The following is a 14,547-nucleotide window of genomic DNA, read 5'->3' as shown; positions in this document are numbered from 1 at the left end:
TGCGCAGCTAGTGCCATTCGACGGCCAACACCGCGGTTCCTGGTGTGTCCGCTGTGCCGTGCGTGTGATCATTGCTTGTACAGCCCTCTCGCAGTGTACGGAGCAAGTATGGTGGGTCTGACACACCGGTGTCAATGTGTTCTTTTTTCCATTTCCAGGAGTGTATTTCAAGCAAATGCTTGATTGTTTGGATGAGAAAGCCACAGTAATCTATTGCTACAGACAACGCAAAGTAGTGTTGTGTATCTGTTGTCCCAAGTGTATATGGTTCTATAAATGCTTTTTTCCTTCCTTACACAAATTCTGATTGGCAAAAGGAGACTGAACATGAAAACCACTTCTTCCACAAAAGTAAATAGTGAATGTGGGAAAATTTGCTGAGGAGATGTAATTGTGACCAGTTTATGAATCGGTCCTGGGTCATGATATAATCTCTGTAAGACCATGTAAGACTTAGTTTATGCAGACATGCAAACAGATCAGTGGTACAGCCATGCATACCAGGATGGCTCCTTCCTATGTGCAAACCTTTTTGTGGATAGCCAGGAGGGGGTTTGCCTGGGATCCATAAGCCTTCAGCCCATCATTTGGTGTAGACACATTGATGACTTTTTGCCATGTGGACTCATAGTGAGACTGACCAGTTAAAATTCCTGGAATCTTTAAATACCTTCACCCATTTAAATTTCAGTCCAGTTCTGAATCCCATACCGCTTTACTTGATGTTGAACTTGTCCTCACCTAAGGTCAGCTTCACGCTTCTGTACACATCAAACCAACTAACGAACAACAATATGTACATTTTGACAGTTGCCATCCTTTCCATGTCAAACGTTCCCTCCCATACAACCTTGGCATTCGGGGCAAATGTATTTGTTTGGATGCAGATCCTTTACAGCAATAGACCAGCATTCTCACTTCAGCCTTCACTGGATATAATTAGGCCGCAAGCCTAGTTAAAAAGTAGATTTCTGATGCCATTGCATCCAGTTCTGATACATCCTAAAAACAACTTCAGAACACACCACTTATCACTCAGTCTTGAATGTATTAATTAGCTACTTCGACAAAGCCATTGCTTTCTAAATCTTGCCCTGCAATTAGATCCATTCTATCTGAGATTTTGCCCACCAGATCTAGAATAGCTTTCTGTCGCCCTCCCAATTTCCACAATATCCTTGTCAGACCCTATGCTCCTTCTACATCCATCTCGCTACTCTATGGCTCCTAACCCTGTGTTGTGGCTGCTACCCCTGTGACTGACCCTACTGCAAGATTTGCCCTTTGCGCCCTCCTACCACCACTTATACCAGTCCTGTAACTGGAAAACCATATACTATCAAAGGGAGACCCACCTGTGAAAAGACATATGTCGTATACTAGTCATTATGTAACGTTCGGCCTTTTACATCAGCATGACTACCACCAAGTTATCGTTTAGGATGAATGGGCATAGGCAGAGGGTTCATACCAGCAACAAACAATATCCTATTGCAGAACATGCTCTACAACAAGACTGTCATGACCTCAGTGCCTGTTTCAGCATACATGCTGTCTGGACTCTTCCACCAGACACCAGTTCTCAGAACTCCACAGGTGGGACCTAGTGCTACAACGTGTCCTTGGTTCTCGCCACCCACCTGGTCTTAATTTAAATTATTTTCTTCTGCCTCAGCATTTCTTCACAGTAACTACTTCTTTTTTCACTCAATTTTATTTTTCTACATTTTTTGTTTTCTGACACAACTATTTTTTGCCATCCCTCCCTCACCTCTGTTGCGTACAATGCATGTAGTGTTTCACTTGTATAACTTGTCCACAATGTTTTACCAAGTATCTCTGCTTGCATATTACCCTGTCTTCCACCTTTAAGCTCTCAAGTTTTCAAATCTCGCTTAGTGCTGTCCCCATCAATCAGTCTGTCCTTCTCGACATTAAGACTCCCCTGACCAGGGTTCTGGGTGACTTTTCCAAACTCCACCCCTTTTCCTAAACTTCTCCAATCCTTTTCCTTTACCCCTCTTTCTTACCCTTCAACCCTTCCATACATTATATAGTAGAAATGGATTATTGATTATTTTCATTGTTATATCAGTTTATGCAGTGATTGATTGCTTTGTCTTTGATCTTCACAAGATGCAACAGTGGTAAAATAGTGTTCCCAATGAACTGAGGAAGAGATCAGTCAATTGTCAATTGAGTGGGGGCAAGTGATCAGACTATCTGGTACTAGTGTAATTGTATTGGAAAACAAAAACATCTACAACTTTGTGAAGTGACATAAAGCAGCTAGGGCAGATTGCAGTTTTTTTGGGGAGGGGGGGGGGGCAGTGTTGTCAGCATGGTACGCAGCCAGTGAAGCTTAGCAAGGCTTTGCATGTCCCTGCAAAACAGGCAATATGATAAGCATTCAGAGCATGAGAAAAATAAAATTGTCTGCTGGCTAGCCCATATTACTTTGCATGCTGGAATATCAGTCGCAGATGAGTCTCTCAAGTGTTTGGTCTGATAGTTCCAATAAACTGACAGTCACATAATCATGGCACAGGAAGTAAACAGCAGTTTTCAGTGACTTCTGCAAGACTTTATTGCACAATGGTTAACAATACATATCATCTTGTAGGACAATATTAGAGGCTCGACTGGTCTGGACTATGCGTAATGCTGTGGCATGGGCATACCTGGCACCTGGTGATGCTCGATAAGCATCAAGTTCCCAATGATGGATGCTTTGTCATGTAGGGTGTGACTGTCATCTGGTGAGGCTGGCAACATCAGGAGTCCAGTGAGCTGGTAGCAGCATTGGTTGAGGGCAGTATTGCATTGGATGATGGCGACGTCTGCAGACATCCAGCGTTTGATGCTGCAGCAAGTGGGATGCGATAGGGTCAAGCGAGGCTGGCAGTGTTGGTAGCCCAGTAAGCAGGGAATGGCAGGCAGCAATCTGGGACACGACGAGACCTATGGTGGAAGCTGGGAGGAAGGCATTCGACCAATGGGGCTCTTGGTATGCAGCGATGCTGACACACAAGTATGCTGGCATAGAGCTTATGAAGCAGGGCAATGTTGAAACCGATGGGAGTGATGGCTCAGCTAATAGCGGCCCCTGAGGATGCCGCTTCCTCTGGCAAAACAGAGGATGAGGCTCTGACACATGGGCTACATGTGGCCAGTGTAATTGCACAGAGTGGAGAACCATCTGCCTACTGGTGGCCTCATCATGGTCTTTAAAGGCAGGTGGATTGATAAGAGTGTAATCATGTGACCAAACACAGCGCTGTTTTTAATGTTGCGCACTCTCATGTGTCTAGCCATATGATCATGGACTAAGGAAGTAGTTCCACTTTCATAGTGCCGCTATTGCAGTGCAGATGCAGCATAGCAGAATATTTGTGCCTCTAATGAGGAAACACCTGTGGCCCAGCCATTAGACAATCCACAGGACGCAGGAATAATGCTGAAGGATAGCTGCCCCATTAGGGGCTTGCTACAGTATAGGACATAACACAAAATTGAGGGATTTATTACATTGAAAGTACTGTGGTGGGTGTACTCACAGTAAAAGAGTGGTAAGCACTGTGAAGGATATAGGAGTCCCATTAGGGGCTTGCTACTATATAGGACATAACACAAACTTGAGGGATTTATTCCATGTAAAGTACTGTGTTGGGTATACTGACTGTAAAAGAGTGGTAAGCAAGTATAAATGCATAGGTTAAGGATTTCATGTACTCCACTGAAGAGGGATGGGGGACCACATATGGTGGTAATACTGCAGAGATAAACTGAACCAACAATTCATTTGTGAAAACTATGTTTCACATTTGTGTGTGTGTGTGTGTGTGTGTGTGTGTGTGTGTAAGGAGAGAGGGCAACAGGGTGTACACTTTGGGTGTGTTCAGTATACGATGTTTGTATCGTCACTAGGTAACATTTTAAGGAGAGTGGGCAACAGGGGATGCACACTTTGGGTGTGTCCAGTATACAATGTCTGTACCATCACTAGGAAACTGCATATGCAGCCACATGTATGGTTTTGGCTGAAAAAAGGAAACTACAGGGAAGAGTTAAAAGTAGGAATAAGTATCTTTTGAGGTTCAGTACCTACTAAGTAAAAATTTTACAAACTGGAGAAAACACTAATAGAATGAAAGCATCAAGGAAGAGCAAGAATATGTGTTTAGAAAAACAGAACTTTATTAGATAACTGTAAAATAACAAGAACTAGCACTGATTAAAACAGAAGTTGGGCCAGTACTGCTTCAGCCCATGTATATTAATTGCAACTGCATGCAAAAAACATTCATCATGCACCACAATATATCAGGAAGGAAAACTGGAATGGTTTTCTTATGTTCTTGTTTCCTATCTTCCTTTTTTATTTCCAGTGAAATATTTTTCCTTGCTTCCAGTTTTATATTGTCTTTTCTTTTTTCAACTTTTATTTTCCATTTGTTCTATTAATTGTTTCTTAGTAATTGAGCTTCAGCTGATGCCATGCAACCAGCTTCTTTGTTCACAGATCTCTGCTCTTATCTTATGTTGTAGCACACATGGACTGCACTGGCTGTAATGACAGTATCCGAAGAGTGCCTTGTAAATTTTGTGATCTTACATTGTTAACAAAGCTGAGATATGAACTGACAAGAGAAGTGAGAACTGCACAAGTATATATTGGCAACTAGTTCCACGTCCTCGGGGACATCGAAAGAAAGACAAAAAGGAGTCTCCATTATGTGCAGTGTGAGCAGGTGTTTGCAAAATGCCAAAGTTAAATTTTAGTCCCTCTGTAAGAAGTCAGTCATCTTGAGACCTAAAGTGGATGGTATTTCAAGGTCTAGTTCTTGTCTATATGTCTTGTTGTCTTCTTTAATTCTCGTCATTTGTCTTCTGTCGTATATCCAAATAAACATGTCGGTAATGTGTATTTTGAAGTGTAGTCTGTTTTGGAGTGTAGCCTAAGTAATCTCCACTGTCACAACAGCTTCTGTGGCTAGATGGTCAACAAGTCCATTACCACGAATCCTGCTGTGTCATTTCTCCTTGCAACAATACCAGTGGTAGAGTTTTTCACACTGCTGACAACAGAATTGCAAGAGCAGATGGTGAGTTACTGAGATCAACATTCAAAGCTATGACCATCTGCAAACGGAAGTGTAACCTTCTAGTATGTTCGCAAATTCCATGCTCGGGATGCTTGCCTCTATTGGTAATTTAAATAAATCAGTGTTTTGTAAACTTTGAATTTAAAAATTGCTCCAACTGTGCGAGTGGTTTTTGAAGCATCAGTAATACACATGTTACTTCTGGATGTTATCTGAATAACTGTGCCAAGATTTTATTATTTATGTGGGTATTGTGTCCTGAAAGAAAACCAGTTTTAATAACTACCTAAATAATTTTTGTGGGAATGTTGTGTTAAAATCATTTAGTTGAGTTAGGCTTATAATATTCCTGAAAAATATCTTGAACATGTGAGTATGCTTGTAGTAATGGAAGCGTAACCATGGTAATCTGTAATTGTCCAACTATCCATTTTGTGGTTAAATTTGAACCAATCAATTTGAATTGGTTTGATTTCTCTTGAACTCTTTTCAAAAGAAAATTTGCATGGTAAAGAGGCTCGTGAGCTACACCCAACAGTGCATTGAATGAGGGGGTAATGATGACAGCTGCTGTGTGCACCACATTTTGTGGCTAATAATAAACTGAGAGGAGTCTCTACTGCAGTGAGCGGTTTTGAAGTTTTGTCACAATACCCAGGCACTAAAGGTCGGCAGTTACAGCTGGCTGTCTTTTCCAGACCCTGCAGCAAAATGATTAGATGAAATTATACCTTTATGAGGTAGTTTTTAGCTAGTTGGGAGCCTCAGATATTTGACAGCTGTCTTCACTAGTAAGTGTTATTGGCCTGGTAGAATTACCTAGGACAGAGTTATTTTGCTCCAAGAGAACATTACTGCAGAAGAGTTTGCTAGAGATATTTCTGATCCATTTTTATGAACCATAGTTTGAACATTGAAGTAGTCAGTTGTAACATACAGCCTTGAAAAAAAACATTTTCTGTGTAAATACATTACCTTTGAAATGCAGATTTTCCACAGAATGCTTAAAATATCATGATCAGCAACAATAAGTAACACCGAAGTAGAGCAAAGAATGCATGAAAAGCAAGAAATACTAACATTTAAAAGAATAAAAATTGCATACTTAGGACATAATGTATAGAACACCATATATACCATATAACAAAAGGTCAGCTTGAGGATAAAAGAAGAAATGGTGAAGAAGATTCCCTGGATGAAAGAAATAAAGCACTGGACAGGATTATCAAGTGCAGACCAACTACTACAAACTGTGTTTCATAAGTAAAGATACAATGTGTGGTTGTCAACATCCATTAATGGGTAGGCAGAAGAAGATGATGACATTGTCTGTATGTTGCAGAACTCTTCTCCTCTACAGGAAAATAGTTTGCAGGTTAGTAGTGCATGTGTTATATATTAGGGTTGCCAAAACTGAACCATCAACAAGCACATACTTGTATTCTTGCTTGACTTGTACATTCTGTATGTATGATATGAGGGACAGAAAAGATAACAAAAAGATGCAGAATTTTGATATGTGTGTTGGCCTTAACGTCCGTGGCAAACATTGGGGGTGAAATATTATTTGCATTGAATTGAGTGATGATCTTCCTCTTAACATTCATTAAGCAACAGAAGAAATGGTTAACAATGTTTTTCAAATAATGAAAAAGTGATTTTCTGCAAATGATCTCTCCCTTGGTTTGGGGGAGGGAAGAATACTCTCCCCTTTTGCCATACCGCCACACCCCTCCTCCCCTGTCACCCACCCACCTATCCCTCCTCTCCCTTCCCATCTCCCCCCCCCCCCCCCCCCCCCCACACAGTACATGTATTTGTGCGTATGAAATTCTCTGCCACAAATAAAAATACACCAATGAGTTAAAAGTGGCTCACGGAACAGGAACCAGTGAATGGGGTACAATGCAAAAGCTAAACTCCCTACATTTACAATAAAATGTCAAAGTACCTGGGGTAACCTTGATAAAACTCTTATCTTTTAGAGGGCATGAAACAAAAACAGTTGAAAAATAAAACAAGGCACATCATCATCGTCATCATCATCATCATCATCATCATCATCGTCATCCTCATCCTCATCCAAAAGCTGTGGGGTACAACTTGGGGAGCATCGGTGTCTGCCATATGTCCTGCTCTGGGTCTTGTTTTCTCAGCTGTTGAATATATTGTCCCAATTTGGCTAAACAGCACATATGTATAAAAAGATAGACATTCAGCTAAATAACACTATAAGAATGACTGCTAATGTTATAAAATCAACTCCTACAGAATAGCTACCAGTACTAAGCCGTATTTCACTCTCTCAACTGCAGCACACATATGCTCTCATGAACGAGTACATAAAGAGTGTGGATAGTAAAAATCTACCAGTCCATCAAGGTATTGATGCAAAACATAACCAACTCCACTCTAGACGAGCGTCAACAAAAACAGCAATCATCGCTGTGGAAGATGATTTCTACCTTACCAGTGTATTGACTCAAGAACGGGCTGAACTACAAATTAATAATATGCCTTGTATCACCCAAAAACCTAGGAGATTTGACTTGTCACAAACAATCTGGTCAGTGCTAAGCAGAATTAGAAACCAACATTGTAGATGTTTATATTTTGTACACAAATAAAGTAAGTTGCCATCTGGTTGTGGAGAACCACAGACCATCAGCACATCACAAAAGAATGCCCTAATGCCCTACCAGATCATACAGTGATAGACCAGAGACTTCTTGTAGGCAACTCCAAAATGATAGATTACATAAATGATTTAGATGTATGTTTGTTTGTAAGGCTGTATATTGCATGTTATGTTCTATGTTCTGTGTATTTTTCAGTATTTCAAAAAACTATGTTATAAGTAAATAAATGCTCTAAATGACTCCAGTGACTTGGGTGGGAGTTCAGCTTGTAGTGAAAAAAGTTCTTTGATAATATACCTGATAACGTATGATACCTAGCAGAGAGCAAAGCAAAATTTAAATCAAATCGTAAATCTTTTTTTCTAGACAACTCCTACTCCACAGAAGAATGTTAATGTTTAATTAAACACTGGCAGGATGTGGATCATAGTAGAAAAATAGGTTAACATTGTTGACAGATCCATGTTTCACTTGTAACATGAACAGTGAAGAAACAAATCTTTTCATTTTCATTACATTTAGTTTTCTGTACATAGCTTATTGCAGAGATAAATACATAGAATGTAAATTGACTTGCTCCACATAATATCAGTAGAAAATGCAAAAATGATTTTAAAAAGTGTACTAATTAGCTATGATATTATAATGTTCAGTCCATATTAGGTTGTCTTTCATTAGTTACAAATGTAAGTATTTTTGCCTTGAAAAGAAGCAATACTTCCACTGAAGTTGAGAGTTTGTCGCAACTCTACTGTTGAAAATGACTGTAGATGCAGGTGAATTTAATTGGGACTTGGATTCCGTGTGCTTGAAGGATGTTTGACTGTGTGAGGTGTCTTGCCTCTCTAGAGTCTTTTCCACAAATGTAAATAATTGGCCAGTGTAATAGTAACGAGGTGTAATGTGTTTCTTGAAACTCTTCATATTCTTCCTTAAACTTGCTGTAGCCACCTTGGTTACGGAATTGTAGAAGTTGTTTTGGTTCACTCTTCTTATTTTTTTCCCCCTCAATCATATTCTTAGTGTTTATATTTTGTGCAATTTGATGTTGTTTTACTGGATGACATTTGACTTACTTTTCCTCTGTCTTCCTTGTGTTCATTATAGTATCCCTGTTATTTAGTATTTTACCATGTTTTTTTTAAATTTTGTTTCTAATGCAGAAATGCTTTGCCTCTATAGCTGCTTTATCACTGCACTGAGTTACTTTGGATAATGAGATACTACATTGTCAGATATCTCTAATTGAGGGGTACTTGTTCTAGTCGGTACTCTTGATCCTCCATCTGTTTGCTAGGTAGATTTGGAACAATGCTTGCACCAAGCCATGGAAAATCAAAACAACTGTTAGATGATCAAAACCCAAAAGACCTACGTTTACTTCCTAATTGATAGCTAGTGACAGTTCTTGTGATGCCAAGCTGAATTTGTCTGTGAAGTATGTCTGCAGATATTCTTGTTTGATATCTGTATTTTAGATGATCTAAATTTCAGGCTTCTAATATAAAGTCACTACTATGATCCTTGTGATCACATTCATAGGTAGTTTGGTGGGCATTAAAGCCCCTCACCACAAGTCGTAGATAGCCCAGTTTTCATGGAAGATACTCAATTCTGCACTTGGTAGAGGATCAATTGATAGCATTTGGACAGCCAATATGGTCTGAGTGGATTTTGTGGATTGTATATGTATTACTGATGATCTGGTATGTATCATTCTATTTGTATCTCTGAGTTGTGGCACTTCTATTTGAGAATTTCATAAGAATTATTCTCTTTAAAAAATATTCTCTTGCTACCCCTTTGTATCTGGTGTCCCTCTCACCTGGAAGTATTCTGTATCTAGGAAGAGAAAATGCTCAGCAGGCATTTGCCAAGTTTCAGAAAGAGCATGGCTGAAAATTTATGAGTCTTAGCATGTTGTATTAAAAGCATGTTTTCCAGTGTCACATTTTTGTTAATTTCTAGTTTCTCTCTTAATTTCCAGGTTACTATTCTTTGAATCAGAATATCATGATGCAGCAGAAAATGCCTCCACAGATACACCTGCTGACAAAAATAAGTGTGATCCACCACAGAATAAGTCGGAGAGTTTGGAGAATTTATATCCTCCATCGCAACCTTTGAGTGCTGAATATTCTCTTGTGGACTTGGACTTTGAAAAACCTGCTGCAGTTGCAGAACATATATCAGGTATGATTAAAAATAAAGTGTTGTATGTAGGAAGAACAGGATGGTTGCAAAGAGAAATTTTAAGTGAACCAAACATGGTGTATGTACAAGGTGTACAACTTTGCTTCTGCCGTTTTTTCCTCAAAATTTGAGGCTTTAACAAAACAAATTGGTTACACATGTGTAATTCAAAGTACGGGGGGTGTTTTTTAAGTAAGTACCGTTTTGCCACACCACGGCTGCAGCACTGCGGTCGGCATTCTGCTCATGCGCACTTGGTACCTGGATCTGTTGTCTACGCACTGATGCCATTACAGTCTTATTCTTCTTTGTTTACGTTGTGTACTGAGTGTTTAAGATGCCTCCAATAATCATGAGTCCCGTCGACTGTGAAGTACGGGCAGTTATAAGATTTCTTAGTGCTAAAGGCCTAAAAGTGATCAATATTCATTGTGAGATTTGTGCAGTTTATGGAGAAAACATTATCAGTGAAGGAATGGCCGCATGATGATCAACGGAGTGGGCGTCCTTCAGTCGTTAATGAAAGTTTGGTGCAGGAAGTGGACAATGAGGTGAGAGAGAACAGACACTTTACAATTTCCTCCTTGCGGGATGACTTTCCTAATGTTTCTCGTAGTGTTTTGTATGGCATTGTGACCGAGCGCTTGAATTACCGAAAATTGTGTGCACGTTGGGTACCGAAAATGTTGACGGATGTGCACAAAACCAAACGTTTAGACAGTGCATTGGCTTTCCTTGAGCTGTACCACAGCGACGGTGATGATTTCTTAAGCCAAATTGTTAATGGGTGATGAAAGATGGGTGCCCTACGTCACACCAGAATCAAAGCAACAGTCCATGGAATGGCGGCATTCAGATTCACCCAGAAAAGTGAAGTTTAAGCAAACAATTTCTGCCTGGAAAATCATGTGCACATTTTTTTGGGACAGAAAAGGAGTATTGCTTGTGGGATTTCTGCCTCGTAATGAGACAATCAATGCAGCAGCTTACTGTAAGACATTGTACAATCTGTGCCATTCAATTCAGAACAAAAGACATGGCATGTTGAGCAAGGGCATCGTTTTGCTGCAAGACAATGCCCGTCTTCATGTGGCAAATCAGACCAAAGATCTCATCACATCTTTTCAGTGGGAAACCCTAGATCATCCTCTGTATGGCCCCAATCTTGCACCCAGTGACTGGCATCTGTTCTTGCACTTGAAGAAGCACCTGGGCGGTTCAGCATCTTCAAGACGATGACAAAGTCAAAACAGTGGTGATTGGTGATGCAGTGGTTAAGAAGCAGGTGGCAGACTTCTATGAGGAGGGTATTCAAAAACTGGTACAATGTTATGGCAAGTGCCTCAATATTGACAGAAATTTTTAAAGCACGCCTCATATTTTCCATTGCTGGCCACTACTTTCTCCCATCTTTCGGACAGTGTACGAATCCCGCGTCAAAAAAATTGTTCATCTTTTGAAGCGATTCCCGAATCTATCCAATTTGTGACTTCTTCATGAGATTGGAAATGTTGATTAGCAAATCCTTGCGCCATTGATCTAAACAGGTGATAGCCAGAGGGAGCAATGTCTGGAGAATATGGCGGGTAGGGTAGGACTTCCCATTTTAATGTTTCCAAATACGTTTTGACCTCTGTTGCAGCATGGTGTCAAGCGTTGTGGTGCTGCAAAATCACTTTATCGTGCCTCTCGCTGTATTTTGGCCATTTGTACTTAAATGCTCTGTTCAAGCTCATTAATTTTATTCGATAACGAGCACCTGTGAGTGTTTCACTTGGTTTTAACACCTCATAGTACACGACGCCAAGCTGGTACCACCAAATGCAGAGCATGATCTTGGAGCCGTAAATATTCAGTTTGGCTATCAACGTGGAAGCGTGCTGTGTCACTCCCACTAATTGTGCCAATTCTTCTTGAGTTTGACGAAAGTCTTCAGTTAGCAATGTCTCCAATTCTGCATCTTTGAAAATATTCTCTCTTCCACAACTATGCCGGTCTACGACATTAAACTCACCCTTCTTGAAGTGTGAAACCACTCATGACACGTTCTTTCACTAATAGCATCCTTACCATATGTACTTGAGAGCATTTGATGAGACTTGGCCGCTGTTTTCTTCATATTGAAACAAAACAGTAACACCTCCGGCAAAAGACAACAATTAGGCTTGTAAACTGACATTTTCAGTCAAGAACACTTCATGATGCAGACACAAATCAACTAATGTTTGGATGAGGTTATGTTGACCCAAGGTCCAAGCTAACTGCCTGACATCTGCAATCTGTTTCTTTCTACAACTACTTACCGTTGTTGCCACCAATTGGCAAATGGTGGAAGCAAAGTTGTACACTTTGTACTTTTAACTGTAAACTTAAGAAATTTAGAATCAAAAAATGGAAAATTTGTGATGGAATAACAATATAATTGTTAGTCTCCGCATAGAGAAGTGGACCTCCGCTATCGGGTGGAGAAATGTAGGGTCCCCCTGAATAGGTCAGGCGTGCACTACACGCCGGAAGCGGCTACGAGGGTAGCGGAGTACATGTGGAGTGCACATGGGGTTTTTTTAGGTTAGAGAATTCCCTCCCTAGGCCCGACAAGACGCCTCCTGAGACGCGGTAAGGCAGGAGTAGGCAAAATGCAACAAGGAATAACAATATTAATGTGCTAATAGTAAACTGCAGAAGCGTCTATAGAAAGGTCCCAGAACTGCTCTCATTAATAAACGGTCACAACGCCCATATAGTACTAGGAACAGAAAGTTGGCTGAAACCAGACGTAAACAGTAATGAAATCCTAAACTCTGATTGGAATGTATACCGCAGAGATAGGCTGGACAGTGAAGGGGGAGGCGTGTTTATAGCGATAAGAAGTGCAATAGTATCGAAGGAAATTGACGGAGATTCGAATTGTGAAATGACTTGGGTGAAGGTCACGGTTAAAGCAGGCTCAGACATGGTAATTGGATGTCTCTATAGGCCCCCGGGCTCAGCAGCTGTTGTGGCTCAGCACCTGAAGAATAATTTGGAAAATATTTCGAGTAGATTTCCCCACCATGTTATAGTTCTGGGTGGAGATTTTAATTTGCCGGATATAGACTGGGAGACTCAAACGTTCATAACGGGTGGCAGGGACAAAGAATCCAGTGAAATATTTTTAAGTGCTTTATCTGAAAACTACCTTGAGCAGTTAAACAGAAAACCGACTCGTGGCGATAATATATTAGACCTTCTGGTGACAAACAGACCCGAACTATTTGAATCAGTTAATGCAGAACAGGGAATCAGCGATCATAAAGCGGTTACTGCGTCGATGATTTCAGCCGTAAATAGAAATATTAAAAAAGGTAGGAAGATTTTTCTGTTTAGCAAAAGTGACAAAAAGCAGATTACAGAGTACCTGACGGCTCAACACAAAAGTTTTGTCTCAAGTGCAGATAGTGTTGAGGATCAGTGGACAAAGTTCAAAACCATGGTACAATATGCGTTAGATGAGTATGTGCCAAGCAAGATCGTAAGAGATGGAAAAGAGCCACCGTGGTACAACAACCGAGTTAGAAAACTGCTGCGGAAGCAAAGGGAACTTCACAGCAAACATAAACATAGCCAAAGCCTTGCAGACAAACAAAAATTACGCGAAGCGAAATGTAGTGTGAGGAGGGCTATGCGAGAGGCTTTCAATGAATTCGAAAGTAACGTTCTATGTACTGACTTGGCAGAAAATCCTAAGAAATTTTGGTCCTATGTCAAAGCGGTAGGTGGATCAAAACAAAATGTCCAGACACTCTGTGACCAAAATGGTACTGAAACAGAGGATGACAGACTAAAGGCCGAATTACTAAATGTCTTCTTCCAAAGCTGTTTCACAGAGGAAGACTGCACTGTGCTTCCTTCTCTAGATTGTCGCACAGTTGACAAAATGGTAGATATCGAAGTAGACGACAGAGGGATAGAGAAACAATTAAAATCGCTCAAAAGAGGAAAGGCCGCTGGTCCTGATGGGATACCAGTTCGATTTTACACAGAGTACGCGAAGGAACTTGCCCCCCTTCTTGCAGCGGTGTACCGTAGGTCTCTAGAAGAGCGAAGCGTTCCAAAGGATTGGAAAAGGGCACAGGTCATCCCCGTTCTCAAGAAGGGACGTCGAACAGATGTGCAGAACTATAGACCTATATCTCTAACGTCGATCAGTTGTAGAATTTTGGAACACGTATTATGTTCGAGTATAATGTCTTTTCTGGAGACTAGAAATCTACTCTGTAGGAATCAGCATGGGTTTCGAAAAAGACGATCGTGTGAAACCCAGCTCGCGCTATTCGTCCACGAGACTCAGAGGGCCTTAGACACGGGTTCACAGGTAGATGCCGTGTTTCTTGACTTCCGCAAGGCGTTTGACACAGTTCCCCATAGTCGTTTAATGAACAAAGTAAGAGCATACGGACTATCAGATCAATTGTGTGATTGGATTGAGGAGTTCCTAGATAACAGAACGCAGCACGTCATTCTCAATGGAGAGAAGTCTTCCGAAGTAAGAGTGATTTCAGGTGTGCCGCAGGGGAGTGTCATAGGACCGTTGCTATTCACAATATACATAAATGACCTGGTGGATGACA

At 40.6% G+C, this 14,547-nt stretch overlaps 1 protein-coding gene across 1 annotated transcript in view; it reads left to right on the top strand.

The window, feature by feature from the left end:
• Positions 1–14,547, top strand: part of LOC126355011 (islet cell autoantigen 1) — a 47,490-nt gene that overhangs the window by 16,923 nt on the left and 16,020 nt on the right. The window contains exon 7 of the mRNA XM_050005151.1: positions 9,732–9,937. Within this exon, the coding sequence (XP_049861108.1) occupies positions 9,732–9,937 (206 nt within the window). The remainder of the gene's footprint in view (positions 1–9,731; positions 9,938–14,547) is intronic.

This window comes from Schistocerca gregaria, chromosome 3 (assembly GCF_023897955.1).
Source record: "Schistocerca gregaria isolate iqSchGreg1 chromosome 3, iqSchGreg1.2, whole genome shotgun sequence".
Classification (NCBI taxonomy): domain Eukaryota; kingdom Metazoa; phylum Arthropoda; class Insecta; order Orthoptera; family Acrididae; genus Schistocerca; species Schistocerca gregaria.
This window is presented reverse-complemented; position numbering and strand designations above follow the sequence as displayed.